Genomic DNA, 13,849 nt, shown 5'->3' with positions numbered 1-13,849 from the left:
TCGAGGCATGAATTGATCGACTTGCTTGATCTAACCTACTCCGTCTGTCCAAGTATACGATGGAAGATCAATGGTTGATCTCTATTGTGTTTTGCGTCTGTCTCGAATGTGTTTTAGATAAAAATGAATTACTGGCAGCGGGCCAAGGGAAAGTTGGAGAAGGAGCACGTAAATGGGATTGTGAAATTGCGTATACCCGTGAATCTCGTAATTGATAAGTTGCTGATTTCGATCCGGAGGTCGAGGTTGCAATGTGTCGATGGAGTGTGTTTTATCGCATCTATGATGGTGAGCGAGGAAGTGAGCGGTGGTGAGTGGTCAAAGGATGATGATGGGAAATGAATGTAAAGGAATCACCATGCAGTTTTTAAAAAATGCTTTGATTGATTGATTGATTGTTGTACTGTAAGATCAAAGCGGTGTAAAAATAGTAGTGCAGTGTCTCATCCTGATCTCAACCGCTGCATAACATCAACACAGATTTACCCGCTGATATCGTCACCGCCAGACTACCATACATGCATCATGCATCTATCATTGTATATCATCGAGTGAGAGCATGCATGTTCGTATCGCTGAGGTGACAGTAGTGTGAATCACGTTTCAGCTTGCAGCCTCTGATACAGTCTCTTACCATCCGATTGAACCCGTTCCACATACATAGTGGCGTAGATTATTCCCATGCGTGTATTTGTACAAATGCGATGAAACATTACAGTCAAATGCAATGAAGAGATCTATACATGCATAGGTGTATCAACTGATGAATGACTTTTACTCGAGGAATTGCGGATTGCGGGGTATATTGATGCTGGGTATGATCGTATATTTTGGATGGTGCTGTCCTCTGCAATTATCATGCTACATGGCCAATGATTGCGACCACTTCTCGGCTTACTTTGATGAAAGACCAAGTCATTGGTCTGGAGTCCTCATCCATTTCGAGATATCTCTGTCCCCCTTGCACCGTTCATCGCACTTCAACAACCCTGTTCTCCCTGTCCTTCTCTAAAGCCTCGTCCATGATCTTAACCATATCTCTCACTTTATCCACGCCTACTCGGACTACACCCATGATTTCCTCGACAGACAAAGGTGTACCACCGGCTTTCGATAGTACGCAGATCTCTCTTTGAGCATTCATCGTTACCGTCAAAGTACCAGAGCACAATGTCGACTCGAGGTGCGTAGGATCGAGAATCGGTGAGAGGCTAAAGTGAAAGCACATTTGGTGATTACTTAATGGGAACATATGATGAGATGAATAGAAGCGTAACCTACTTTTCAAAGTATGCAAAAGTCAAACATAAAGGCGTATGATGCATAGCCAGTGGTACAGGTGCTCGTTCCTCGGGCGAGTGCTACCAAGTTGTAATGGATCAACTTCTCTGCTTTCTCCAAACTTCACCTCATTGTCCTGATACGAGCTCTCGACCTATTGATGGTTATTACAAAGCTATAGTCATACTCACAATGATGACCTCATCTCCGATCACTTCCACATCAGGTTTCCTAAAGTGTTTCAACGCCATCATACTCGCCAGCGAAGCGCAATCTAACAGATTGCCCGAATCGCTGAGGAAATGTAAAGTCAATCGCAATTGCCATACTTTCCCGCCTGCTAGTATGCATAGAGCTTCGCGGTCGATGGCTTCCGTTCGACGGATGGATTTTTCTAGTAGGCGCGTTATGAGGATCTCTGAATCGCTTGATCTGTGTTAAATCATAAGAGTGTGAGTAAATTTTCAGCTCAATGTATTCGGGAAGGTGATGACCAACCGACCTTCCATTCTCGTATACACTGCTAGCCATCGGACCGATCTCCGAGTTTATCAACAAGAAACCTTCATACGGTCTATCGTCTCGTGGCTTGACTATACTTGCTGTTACCTGGGCGAGGACACTAGGAACGACAACATCTCTTGATCAGTATCAGAGTTCAAGGGATATTTACCATGAGACATCTGTTCAGTAGGTGGTAGGTAGTCTTGCTGAGATGAACACTCACGCTGTTTTTCCAAGTCTACACTCCACATTCCCCAACTCTTCCCCAAAGACGAATTCGATCTTTCTCTGCTCCAGCGGTATTCTCCCATCTAATCGTTTCCCTTCTGCCAAAGCAGCTAGCAGAAATTCTTTCTGGATCGAAGGTGGATCGATCTCTCTGACCATTTTACTTCAACCGTTTGACCTGTCGGTGTTTTCCTCCTGTCCGAGGTTATACGTTGTTTACAGTCTGATTTTCGATGTTATCTGCGACATGTATCCCTCGCTGTTTGTGTTCCTCAGGCAGCAACGAAAAGATCGTTCAGAGAAGCTCCATGTGGAGGTCATCGCGATAAATTCATGACGTGGCATTTATCACTTAGGAGTCTAATAGCCAAGTTGCAGAATCGACATAGTCTTTGTCATTGCCGCGCTGCTTTGCCATGCTATGCATTTCTCGTTTCATGGATGGCCATAGCTTTGTGAGAGATGCAGAACAGTATAGCCAGACTCTGGAGCGATGGTTGAATCACCAGCCTTGTCATATTGATGTTCTCAAACCGAATCATCGCCATCCTTGGGACCATAGCCCTTTTGTACTGCCAAGTCTCGTGCATGGCTCTTACCACACGCATAGACCATACCTCATGCGATGCTCCGTCTTTCTCGGTGGATGCGTCACTCGCTAGCATGAATGCCCCATGTGCATCAGAATCGCCAACTATGAAAAGACAGAAAGAGAGCTGATGTTGAACAGGAATCAAGTGGAGGTTGCACTAAACATCGTTCCTTGACGTCATTGGAATTTCTGTCATTCCAGCAAATCGAAGTGTTACAATCCAGAAGTGTATGATGCAGGTGACTACAATCTAAACTCCCTCCACCTTATGACGATGGGTGATTCCGATGGTCGAGACTTGAGCGTCCCACGAGTGTGTCCAAGCTTATATATGTATATATATATGTTGATCAAGCAAAGAGACTTTTCAAGTGGAAGATAGTATCGCCGCTGTAACACATTGATTTTGATCATTGATATACAAAAAATACAACCATAACAAATCAAGATGCAAGCAGTAGCCAACCTCGTTCAAGATTCAATGGGTCCAGTCCCAGTCGCTGCTAATCCAGAGTACAAGCACCGACCCGATGGAGCAACCATGAAAGCGTTAGCATGGTTCGGAAATGAGAAGGTTCAAATTGTCGATGCTCCCATCCCGGATATTTCAGAAGACAAAGATGTTATCCTCAAAGTCACCGGTACGACTATCTGCGGAAGTGATCTGCACTTGTATCACTCTGAAATGTTGGGTATGCAAAAGGGAGATATACTAGGTCATGAGTTCATGTGAGTGGTCAGCTTTTGCAGGATGGAAAGAGGAGAGGAAATAGTAGTGGCGAGGTGAAGTGAAGAGAACAAGAGGAGAGATCCAGAGCTCTTTGGGGGCATAGGCAAGAGGGATTCCGGGCGATGGGCGAGACGCGATGAAGATGAATAGCAATGAGAAGAGGCGAGAGTTTTGTAGATGAGGGAGTAGCGGGCGTGGGGGTGAGTAAGGTTGTTGTCGTACAGTGTGAAGCGGATGTCGCCGCCTAGCAGATCTTTATCCTACTCTCCTTCGCCGTTTCGTATCAATTCCTTTCAAACAGACTGTTAGCTAACTTGACAAACGCACGTTCAGGGGTGTCGTCGACAAGGTTGGACCAGGAGTCACTACCCTCAAGCCCGGGGACAAAGTCGTTACCTCGTTCCAAGTCGCCTGTGGTACTTGTCGATACTGCAAGAAGAACTTCTCGTCGATGTGCGACAGGACCAACAATTCTAGTCTCATGGCAAGCATGTACGGACAGAGAGACGCTGGATTCTTTGGTTATGGACATATGAGTGAGCCTGTTGCCCTGCAGTTCTGTGAAGAGATTGTTGAAACTTCATATATCTACAGCTGGAGGACTTCCTGGAGGACAGGCGGAGTATGCCCGAGTACCTTTCGGCGAAGTCAACTGCCTCAAGGTCCCGCCTGGTGTATCCGGTATGTACCCCTACATCTGCTTCTGCAATTCCTTTATGGAAACTGCTGACTTTGTATGCATATTCGGTGTGGACAGACGAACAAGTACTCTGTAAGTCGACTTGGGACGAAGGAGTTGAAAAGTGCCACTTTTGCGACTATCACTGACAACGCTTTTCATTAGACTTGTCTGATGTCCTCCCAACCTCTTATCACGCTGTAGTTGACACTAGAGTCGAAGAAGGTGATATCGTCGGTATCTGGGGGTGAGTTGTGCTTACAATTGACATCTACCATTAGCTGATTATGTAATCCATGTAGTCTTGGTCCCATCGGTGTACGTGAATCCTCCATACCTGCAGAACCGGAGCAAGCCTGTTTCACTGGTGCTAAAACTCTTTTCTTTTATAGCTCGCATGTGTCAAATGGGCTCTGCTCAAAGGCGCTTCCAAAGTCTATGCCATCGACACTCAGCCAGCTCGACTTACCGCTGCTGCCAAACTCGGCAATGTAGTACCAGTTGACTTCAAGGCTGAGAATGTTAGCAAGAAGATTAGTGGTGAAGTACCTGGTGGTTTGGATGGTGAGCATGGCTTCCATTTTGATCATATCCTTTGCCATCCATGCTACAGTTACTATATGGGACCTCTTTACTGATCGCTTCCCGTGACGTATAGTCTGTATCGATGCCACCTCATTCCACGAACCCAAGACACTTCTCCACAAAGTTGAGAAAGCCCTCATGCTCGAAACGGATGTGTCTGAAACTCCTAATGAGATGATTTGGCTGGTTAAGAAGTTCGGTCGAGTGGGTCTTATCGGTGCTTATGCAGGATACACCAACCACTTCAACATCGGTGCGTTGATGGAGAAAGGTGTAAGATTTATCGGAAATGGTCAAGCGCCCGTACACCTTTACTGGCACGAGATCTTGAACGACTACATCTTGACTGGTAAATTCGATGTTAGTATGTTAGTCTCTCATAGAGTTTCTATCGAAGACTTCCCCAAGTTGTATGAGAAATTCGACAAGAGGTATGCTGGAGTGGAAAAGGTTTTTGTACAAACTCAATTCAGGTAGGTTGAGCCCCTGCGCCTTGCGATCCGTGTCGCATATGTGATTCGCTGATTATGTTGTATGATCAGTGAACCCCCCGCACCAGGTTTCCCTCAATTGACCAAGGTCGATGACTGGGCCAACAAGGTCCTCTAAAACTGAGAAACGAAGATCATGACGAGGTCAAGAAGAAGAGATCAATACCAATTGTAGCTATAGTATGAATCAAGTCAATCAGTCTCAGCTGCCCACCGCCATTCTACTATACTTGATCGGAGGTCATCCGCTGACATGCTTGACCAACGCTCGATGATGACTAAAATGTAAGGATGACATCCTCCGTGGAATTAATCAATCAAAGGATGGTGTTGATGGGAGGTGTATGGTCTGTGCACGACTGACATACCTTTGGGCGCACAGACCATTGTCTGACTAAACGAATCGAGTCCAGTCAACTCACCTGATCTATAAATACATGCATAGACATCCCTATCATCCATCTGATTCCCTCTCTCATCTCTTTTCTCTTCTATCTTTTCTCGTCAGCTCATCATATCCGACATACTGACCTATCCTACACTGAAACATGCCATCCAGTCCATCTTTCGACCCCCTCTCGGTGTTTCAACAACGTCCTTCTTCCTCCTCTTCCTCCTCGAGAGGGTTTAAACCTCCACCACCGGTATCTCCCTCTGCGACCCGTACCCATTCACAATCCCTTCCTCCTCTCTTACACACACAGCCTCGTCGACCTCCTCCACCATCTGCAACCCCTCCTCTCTCATCTTCATATCAACCCAGAGACGATCCTTTCTCTCGCTCACACCACTTACCATCACCCTCCACTCTTCAACATACGACACCACGGCCACCTCACCCATCTGCGTCTTCAGCTCGTCCCAGAATTACAAATTCTAGTGTTAGTCCCAAAACACCTAGAACTGCTCAGGAGATTTATGAGAAGAGTAGGGAGAAGATACCGACTGGAGTGGACAAGATATTGGCTCATTTGTCAGGTACGTTTTTACAAGATCAGGTTTTCGGATGGACGAGATCTGATGTTTTGTGTTATAGCATTGGACAAGAAGAGTAGTGAAAGGGATGTGATACTCAATCAGAAAATCGATGGCATGAACAAGGAGATTTTTGCCTTGAAGACGGACAATCGAAACTTACGCGATCAATTGCACGAGTTGAAATTAGGGCAAAACTCGCTTGCCACAAGAGAGGAGATGGTTGAGGAGATCACCACGCAATGTACGTATTGCTTATTAGTGCATTGAGAGTGTATACTGATATGTCGTATGATAGTCACTTCAGTCTTCAGCGATATCCAAGGGTGTGCAGACAAGATCGCTACCCTTCCCAGCGATATCGCTTCCCTCTCAGCATCGAAGATTATACCGCATATTCCCCAGTCGCAAATCCCCTCTGGCAATGACACTGTGAGTTATTCCAAGTCTTTTAACCGACACACAAGCTAACCTTCAGGTTCTCAAAGGCTTTGATCAATCTCCTTAACCATGTCAGCAATAAACTCAGTGGAATCGACAATCTCATTGTCTTGCTGGGATCTTTGCAAGGCCTCCCCGAAGCTATCACTAGCGTAGCAGTCTTCAAAGACGCCCTTGATGGACTTACAACTAAGGTGGAGGAATTCTCTCAGCATTCTCAGTCGCAATCTGCAGCAGCTCCACCAGGGAAATCTCTCACAAGACCTCCTCCTACACCTATTTCACCACCTCCCAATACCGAGAAACCTGATCAAAACGATGAGCGTTTGAAGAAGTGCTACGAAATCCTACTAGGTATGGAAAAATTAATGCAAAAGCATGCTGCCACCCAAGAGGAAATCAAGCAAATTCTGCTTCAGGAGATCCGTACTTCGAACAATAGCAACAACTTGCTCGTTAGATCGCTTACTCCGTCCTCGATCCCGACTTTCGAAGCAACTCGACCGAACAGTCTTGAGGATTTAGCTGAAGCGGCAGTGACTCAAGAGCGACTAGGCACAACGACCAAAATTGCCACTCAGGATAATCCTGGTCGATCGTTCCAACCCCTCATATCTGGTACACTTCATGTTGCCCACACCTCGAATTTTGGTTCGATCGACCGCAATCGATCAGCCTCCCTCGAACCGCAAGTTGATCTACTCGACTTACCTTTTCCCGCTTCGCCGGATTTCTCGCAAAATCAAGATATCATCACGTCCACTCCCCGAGCCACCCGTGGAACAACCACGGTATCCGACTCGTCTCTTGCCTTGCCTCCTGCATCAATGATATCTTCAGGTCCCGACGATACACCTCAAGCGTCGAAGAAAAGGTCTGTCTCTTCGTCCTCCTCTAGATCTACAAAGAAAGCCAAGATTTCCGCCGACCCTTCCGATCGACCTGTCACCCGACTGATGTCGAACAAGGTACGAGAACCAATTCGATGGAATCCTTCATCGCATATGCCCAGTACTACGAAAAACAAGACATCTCCGATAAGCCGAAAAGGCTCCTCGCGAACTACAATTTGTGGCCGATCGATACAAGAGGTCATAGAGATCTCGAGTGGATCTTCTTCGTCACCACCTTGTCCAAAGTCAAAATATCGATCTAAAAAGTCAAGAGATCCGACACCCAATACTCGAGATATCGCAGGATCCGCCCTGTTCTCCGAAACCATAACCAGCACGAAGGACAAGGAGAACTCGCTCAACTCAGGAGTTGAGAGTATTCCTTCTGGAAATTCCTCAGGAGGTTCACCTCGACCTCTCCGTTCGTATGGTTCAGCCGTCAAGGGCCAAGCTGCCAAGTTCCAACCGCGTCAATCTGATATTCGAGCGCAAGCCCGAGCCATGGAGCTGGAGATGAATAAGAGAAGAATGACTAGTGTCCCAACTTTGGGATCTTCGGTCAATCACATGAGGTTGGACCGAAATACCAAGGGGAAGAGGAAGATGGATTGCGATTTCGATGATAGCTTTTGACGAGAGCAAAGTGTAGGTGGACTAGATGGGCTCTGTCGAATGTATATATCACATCATATGTTGTGATCATTATAGTACTGAATGAGCTATCACGAATGACATGTTATCTCTCGTGATATCTTAGACTTCTACTGTTCACATTCAAGTCACACGCTGTGTCAGTGTCATGGTCTTGCCACTCGCTTGTTTTCATCCGCCGATAAGTCATTGCGTAATTTTCGCCATTGTTAGAGGTAGTATCAATTAAGCCGGCGCAAGGTCAACCTCACATCCCACTCTCACCATGTACAGATATCTCAATGTGAGTCAGCGCAGCTGATTAGACAGGTGGTGTATCCACTACAGCCTGTTTTGCTATGCGTTGGGCCGGTGATTAAGACCAGGGGCAGGATGATTACGTACTTCCTCAAACTTAGATGTATAGTGGCGGAGCCATCGTGCAGGTGATGTCACGAACTGAATGCTTCTCTGCTCAATTCGTTGAACGAAGTCAAGAGCGAATAAGCCCAGAAACGCCCATTAGGAGATGCGCAAGATATTACTGCATGAAAGATATGTATTAGGGGTATGGATGTGGAATGTATATGGAATAAAATGTATGTGATATCTATGCTCTACGGAATGAATGATTATTTTTGATTTTCGTTTGTTTTTGATTTTCTAGAGCTACATGAAATGACTTTTCGAAAAGACCAGATCGAGGTAATCTACATAAGTAATCAGGTTTTTCTGTTAAGAACCTAGCTCTGAATGAGTCTTCCTAATTTTTTTTTCACTTTCTCCTTCCTATCCCCTCGACTGACCCCCACTTATTGGGCTGGTTTGACTTGTCCTTCGGTCGGAGTTGGGACTCTGGTGGCTTCCCCGGACCCAACGTGATCGTGAGGGTGAATAGGAGGAAGGGTAGTGTCGGGAGTGACGTTGACTGGGGCGCCGATGGCCTCGGGGTCCTCAGCGTTGTCCCCACCGTGGATATCGTACCTTTCGGTCATCTCCTGGATCTGGTGGTCGGACAACTTGGGTAATTCGGCAGCGACGAGCGTGGGTCTTCGTTGCGTGAGGTGAGCGTGCGCGAAGATAACGTCCAATTCCTCGAGTGATCTGGGATTATCTCAGTGGGTTAGCCTGGATGTAATATTTACTCTCAATGGGGAAAAGAATTGCTCACCTTCCTGTAGTCTCCGGGTAGAAGAAGTAGATGAAGGGAAGGAAGACCAAATTGATCAATCCAAAGAACAAGAAAGTGTAGGCACCGATCGAAGCAGTCATGGTAGGTAAGACTTGTACGACGGTAAAGTTGAAGATCCAGTTAACCATGGTGGATACAGCGTTGGCTTGAGTTCGGACGGCCATAGAGTTCAATTCAGCTGGATACAACCAAGGAAGAGGTAACCAGGTAGCACCGAACCAAGCGATGAAGAAGTAAAGACCGAAGGCGGCACCTTTGGCAGATTGAGCGTCACCAGGTAAGAGACAACCGAAGGTGATAAACATGGAGACGGCTTGACCGACGGTACCCCACAAGAACAACTTTCTTCGACCAACTTTCTCAACAAGGAAGAAAGAGGTTAAAGCGAAGATCATGTAGACGACGGATAAGACACCACCCAAGATCAAAGATAATTGAGTATCCAATCCGATTTGGTTCTCGAACAACACAGTTGAATAGTAGATGACCGCGTTACAACCACCTATCTGTTGGAATAGTTGGGTAGAGGCACCGACCAAAGCTCTTCGGAAGTGTTGTTGTTTACCCATCTTGAACAAGTCTCGAGTCTTGTTGGCCTTAACTGCGGCTTGAGCGGCTAAAGCGTCGACGATCTTCTTGTGGTCGGCGATAGAGACGGGATCATCGATTGATCGAGCATCGAGGGCAGCAATGACTTTGAGACCTTCGGCCGAGTGTCCATGGGCGATGAGCCATCGAGGTGACTCGGGGAGGACAGCGACACCACCAATGAGGATAAGGGCGAAAAGGATTTGCATGGCAATGGGGAATCGCCATGATACGGAAGACTATATTGAAAATCCAGTCACCATCCGTTTGCAAGACAAATGAATGTTCTGGAGATTGAACTCACGTCAACGAAAGAAAGACCGAAATCGATCCAGTAGGCAATGACAGTACCGACGGCGACAGTAGAGGCTTCCATACAAATGAGGAAACCTCTGTTGTGGGCTTTGGACGTTTCAGCTACCCATGAAGGGATAGTGGCGGTGTTGGCACCGTTACCGAAACCAGTGATGACTCGACCAATGATGAATTGAACGAATCCACCGACATTTCCTCTTCCGGAAGTATCACCTGGACCGAAAGCGGAAACGGAGATGACGGTACCGATGATCATGACGACAGCACCACCGAACATCATCTTCCTTCTACCCATCTTGTCACCAATGAAGAAAGCGATTAATGCACCAATGAAACATCCAACTTCGTAACACGATGTGACGGAACCTTGAACGGTACCGGCGTGTACATCGTTGGCGTCTCTTTGTTTGGTCTATAAACACCATGTACACAGTATAAGCGATGGCGCCTCATTCTATGCATTGGGTCGGTATGAACTTACAGCAGGGAATTCAGTGTTGAATTGCTCGGAAGCAATGATACCGGACATCAAACCTATGGAGCGGAAAGAGTCGTAAGCATTTTTGTTTGGCTCCAATTGAGGGATTGAAAAAGTCCCGATCTCGGACTATGACGATTTTTGATTGTTGTGGCTTCAAAACCGGAAGAACTCACCTTGATCATAACCGAAAAGAGAGAAACCACAAGTAGCGATAGCTACTACTGCATATAGCAATGCGTTACCGTTGAGACCACCATACTTGGCTAATGGTTGAGTACCGCCCAAGACGTTGCCTGGCTTCTCAAGTGGTGAAGAGGCCATTTTATGGTTTGTCGCGTGATGTGATGTGAGGAGATTGTAGATGGAGAGCTATATGGGTCTATAGCTTTATTTGTCAGTGTTGTTATAAAGAAAGCCTTTATCTAATATATACAGAAAGGCTAATGGAGTATGTTAGTATAAAACCAAAAATAAAATCGAGGAGAAAAAATAAATAAAGACAGTAAAGAGAGGGATCCAACTTTTGGATCAATCATGTTGTTTATATATCTATCTCATCTCCATGATGGGCCTACATGCATACCATAGTAGAGATTTTGGTTGTCCCCGCATTGATATTATTGGAACTGCATTAGTACCCCAGTTTAGATTACTCTTCCTCTCGTTTGATACTTGATCATGAAAATTTTCATCAAGCCTCCAACATAATCACCCTCGGATAAAACCCCCACTCCTGTAAGGAGGAGGTTCCGAAATGAGAAAATCAAAAACAAACAAATCATCCCGTTTTTCACCACGCTTCTGTTCGATTCCCCCTGATCTGTTTTGATCGAGGATCCCATGGTTTCCGGAACGAACTGTCCGAACAACAGTGGTGCACTATCTGAACGCCGCTCCTTGTTTATGCATTTTCGCTCTCAAGATCCCTCGTTTCACTTGGTTTTAACATGATCCACTCACGTCATCATTTTACAAATTTTCATATACCAAAGGGTTTCGACGCCTTTCGCCTAACTCCCCTTGGTCCGATGCGGAATGTCGAGCTTTCTTGTGTGTCTGTAATTGCTACTGTTCAAAACAAAACTCTCGGTTTGCGAAAAATTACTTGGGTGAGCTTGACATGAATGACAGGTCGGTCCGAGACACCAACATCGTCCTGACCTGATAGCATAGCAAATCGGCGGTTATCCTGTGAGTTTCAAGCCAATTCACAGCACAAACCCCTCGAAAAGTGCTCGAATCGTTTTAGACTGATTTGATCAAGGTCGTGTGGGTTTGAAAATTTTCCTCTTTCAAACGTTAAGCGAAAAGACGCTAAGGGCGAAAAAACCTGTGAACGTACGTTATGTTTGATTACCGCCGGACGCCACATGCGATGCCTCGGATCTTTTCCCTTTTTTCCTTTGACACCGCCGGTCCGACTTTTGGTTTTAGCGCGAGAAGAGCAAAGACAGAGACTTTTGGGTCAAGCCACCGCATCATAGCGTTCAGGGCGGCATTTGGAGCTATAATGGGAATCACGGCCGCGCGGGATGCTAAGATAATTACGAGACTAAAAATAAAACTTTTCGTATTTCTTGGAATATGTGCAAGCAGGGACCAGCCTGATAATCAAATGAAGTGAGTATCAGCGAGAAAACGAAGGTTTGTGGCTTTATAGATTAATAGGACCTTGGAAAAATGGTCTGATTTTAGACTGTGTTGACCCATATGAACCCCAGTGCCCCTCGAGGTTTAGTATCGTTTCACACTGAGCATGATCGGGGAACCAATCTATCTTTAGCTTAGGTCAAATGATCGTGATCGTTCTCCTGCACAGCTGTGTATGGATACGAGCACCTGCCAAACAACGGAACTGCGACATGGCGGATAAGATACCGAACATAATCATAAAGGGGTGACCGAGCTGATTATTTCGCAACAAAAGCAAAAATATTATGCTAAAATCTGATGTGACAGGTTCCAAACCTACGCTTTGTCGAGAACGAAAAAGGCGTATTCGAGGCACCCGTTTCCGCGATCATCGTTATAAGCATGCTGATGCTTTTACCCCATGAGACCCGATTATGAGTTTCTCGTCATCACAAATCTCACTAAGAGGAGGGGCCCTGTCCGAGAGGACAACGGGGCTTGGAGAACCATCCTCTCCAGAATGGGGATGATTATTCCCACTTTCACAGGCAGTGGGGAAAGCTACTAGACTATTGGGAGATGGAAGTCTACCGATCAACCGAGGTAATATGGGATTCGTGAAATTTGTGAGAGAAGTTACGGCTTGTCTTTGTTCACCTTTGTCTGCGAGTTTTCAGACGCGCCCAAGGCGCCGCAATTGCTTGATGCTGAGCAATGATGTATACGTCAGTTAGTACAAACGTGGAATAGATCAGCCCAAAGAATCACGGACAGACCATCGATGGCAACGCATGTTATTTTCACAGTATATCCAATACCATATTGTACACAAGAGCCACTCAAAAGTCTTTCCACTGTCCAGGGACGGGTGTTTAGGACAAGAATACGTGTGCCAAATGGATCAATGTTGATGAGGTTATCATCCGAAGGTTTTGCATAACACACTCAAGAGACTGTCATCACATTTTTATGCTTCTATTGAACATAGGTCGATGCCTCCAATATGACCCATTCCTATTCCCATACCAGATGCTTCGTGCTCACCCAACAAGGGATGATACACAGGTCGCGCTGTGGTTAGCAGTTCATTCTGAAGCAGATGCGGGCGCTCTACTAGTGTCGGAAGTTGGATAAACATCTAGATCCGACGAATTACCACAATACACCGAGGGCTCGTGTATGCCTGTATACAGTATCCATATGAGTATTACAGGGATCAAGACCTTTCCTGCATTGGATCACCAGTCAGACCAGGTATACCAGTACTGCGCGGCTGATTCTGCCACAAGAGAAGAGATCGATGAACGGTGATCGCCGCATCTCATTGATGATTACCTCGATCGATGACGATCTACTCCTTCAATGTTCTTGGTTTCACTTCGATCGACATGAGTATGGTGAGATGTTCCCCCATTTGATTTGGACGGAGCAAGTGTAGAGAGGGTCTCTTTATATACCTAAAATGGTAATGCCATGTATCTCGACAGTTCAAGTTGACGTCAGCTTTCAGTAGATCGTTATTGATATCCCTTTCAGCTTCAGCTTGCTCTTGTTTATTCGATTCTTGCATCATCAACTTTTAATGTTTACTTACAGCATCGCAAGAATCGCT

At 45.9% G+C, this 13,849-nt stretch overlaps 4 protein-coding genes across 4 annotated transcripts; 2 read left to right on the top strand and 2 right to left on the bottom strand.

Moving 5' to 3' along the window:
- Nucleotides 1-970: 970 nt before the first annotated feature.
- On the bottom strand, nt 971-2,172 carry I203_100245 (uncharacterized protein; the record flags this gene model as incomplete). The annotated part of the gene is made up of 5 exons (XM_019149153.1): nt 971-1,211; nt 1,282-1,361; nt 1,473-1,713; nt 1,784-1,903; nt 2,009-2,172. 5 exons carry the CDS (start codon nt 2,170-2,172, stop codon nt 971-973), a joined length of 846 nt encoding a protein of 281 aa, XP_019001680.1.
- An 881-nt stretch (nt 2,173-3,053) lies between these two features.
- On the top strand, nt 3,054-5,208 carry I203_100244 (uncharacterized protein; the record flags this gene model as incomplete). The annotated part of the gene is made up of 9 exons (XM_019149154.1): nt 3,054-3,334; nt 3,669-3,871; nt 3,930-4,016; nt 4,093-4,107; nt 4,180-4,261; nt 4,317-4,332; nt 4,407-4,578; nt 4,673-5,072; nt 5,142-5,208. 9 exons carry the CDS (start codon nt 3,054-3,056, stop codon nt 5,206-5,208), a joined length of 1,323 nt encoding a protein of 440 aa, XP_019001681.1.
- A 430-nt stretch (nt 5,209-5,638) lies between these two features.
- Nucleotides 5,639-8,032, top strand: I203_100243 (uncharacterized protein; the record flags this gene model as incomplete). Its single annotated transcript, XM_019149155.1, has 4 exons — nt 5,639-6,068; nt 6,127-6,309; nt 6,364-6,497; nt 6,554-8,032. 4 exons carry the CDS (start codon nt 5,639-5,641, stop codon nt 8,030-8,032), a joined length of 2,226 nt encoding a protein of 741 aa, XP_019001682.1.
- An 809-nt stretch (nt 8,033-8,841) lies between these two features.
- Nucleotides 8,842-10,926, bottom strand: I203_100242 (uncharacterized protein; the record flags this gene model as incomplete). The annotated part of the gene is made up of 5 exons (XM_019149156.1): nt 8,842-9,133; nt 9,201-10,048; nt 10,114-10,536; nt 10,606-10,658; nt 10,779-10,926. 5 exons carry the CDS (start codon nt 10,924-10,926, stop codon nt 8,842-8,844), a joined length of 1,764 nt encoding a protein of 587 aa, XP_019001683.1.
- Between the last annotated feature and the right edge of the window lie 2,923 nt (nt 10,927-13,849).

Source organism: Kwoniella mangroviensis (genome assembly GCF_000507465.2).
Source record: "Kwoniella mangroviensis CBS 8507 chromosome 1 map unlocalized Ctg01, whole genome shotgun sequence".
Lineage (NCBI taxonomy): Eukaryota > Fungi > Basidiomycota > Tremellomycetes > Tremellales > Cryptococcaceae > Kwoniella > Kwoniella mangrovensis.
Note: the sequence above shows the minus strand (reverse complement) of the source record. Positions and strands in the feature narration are given on the sequence as shown.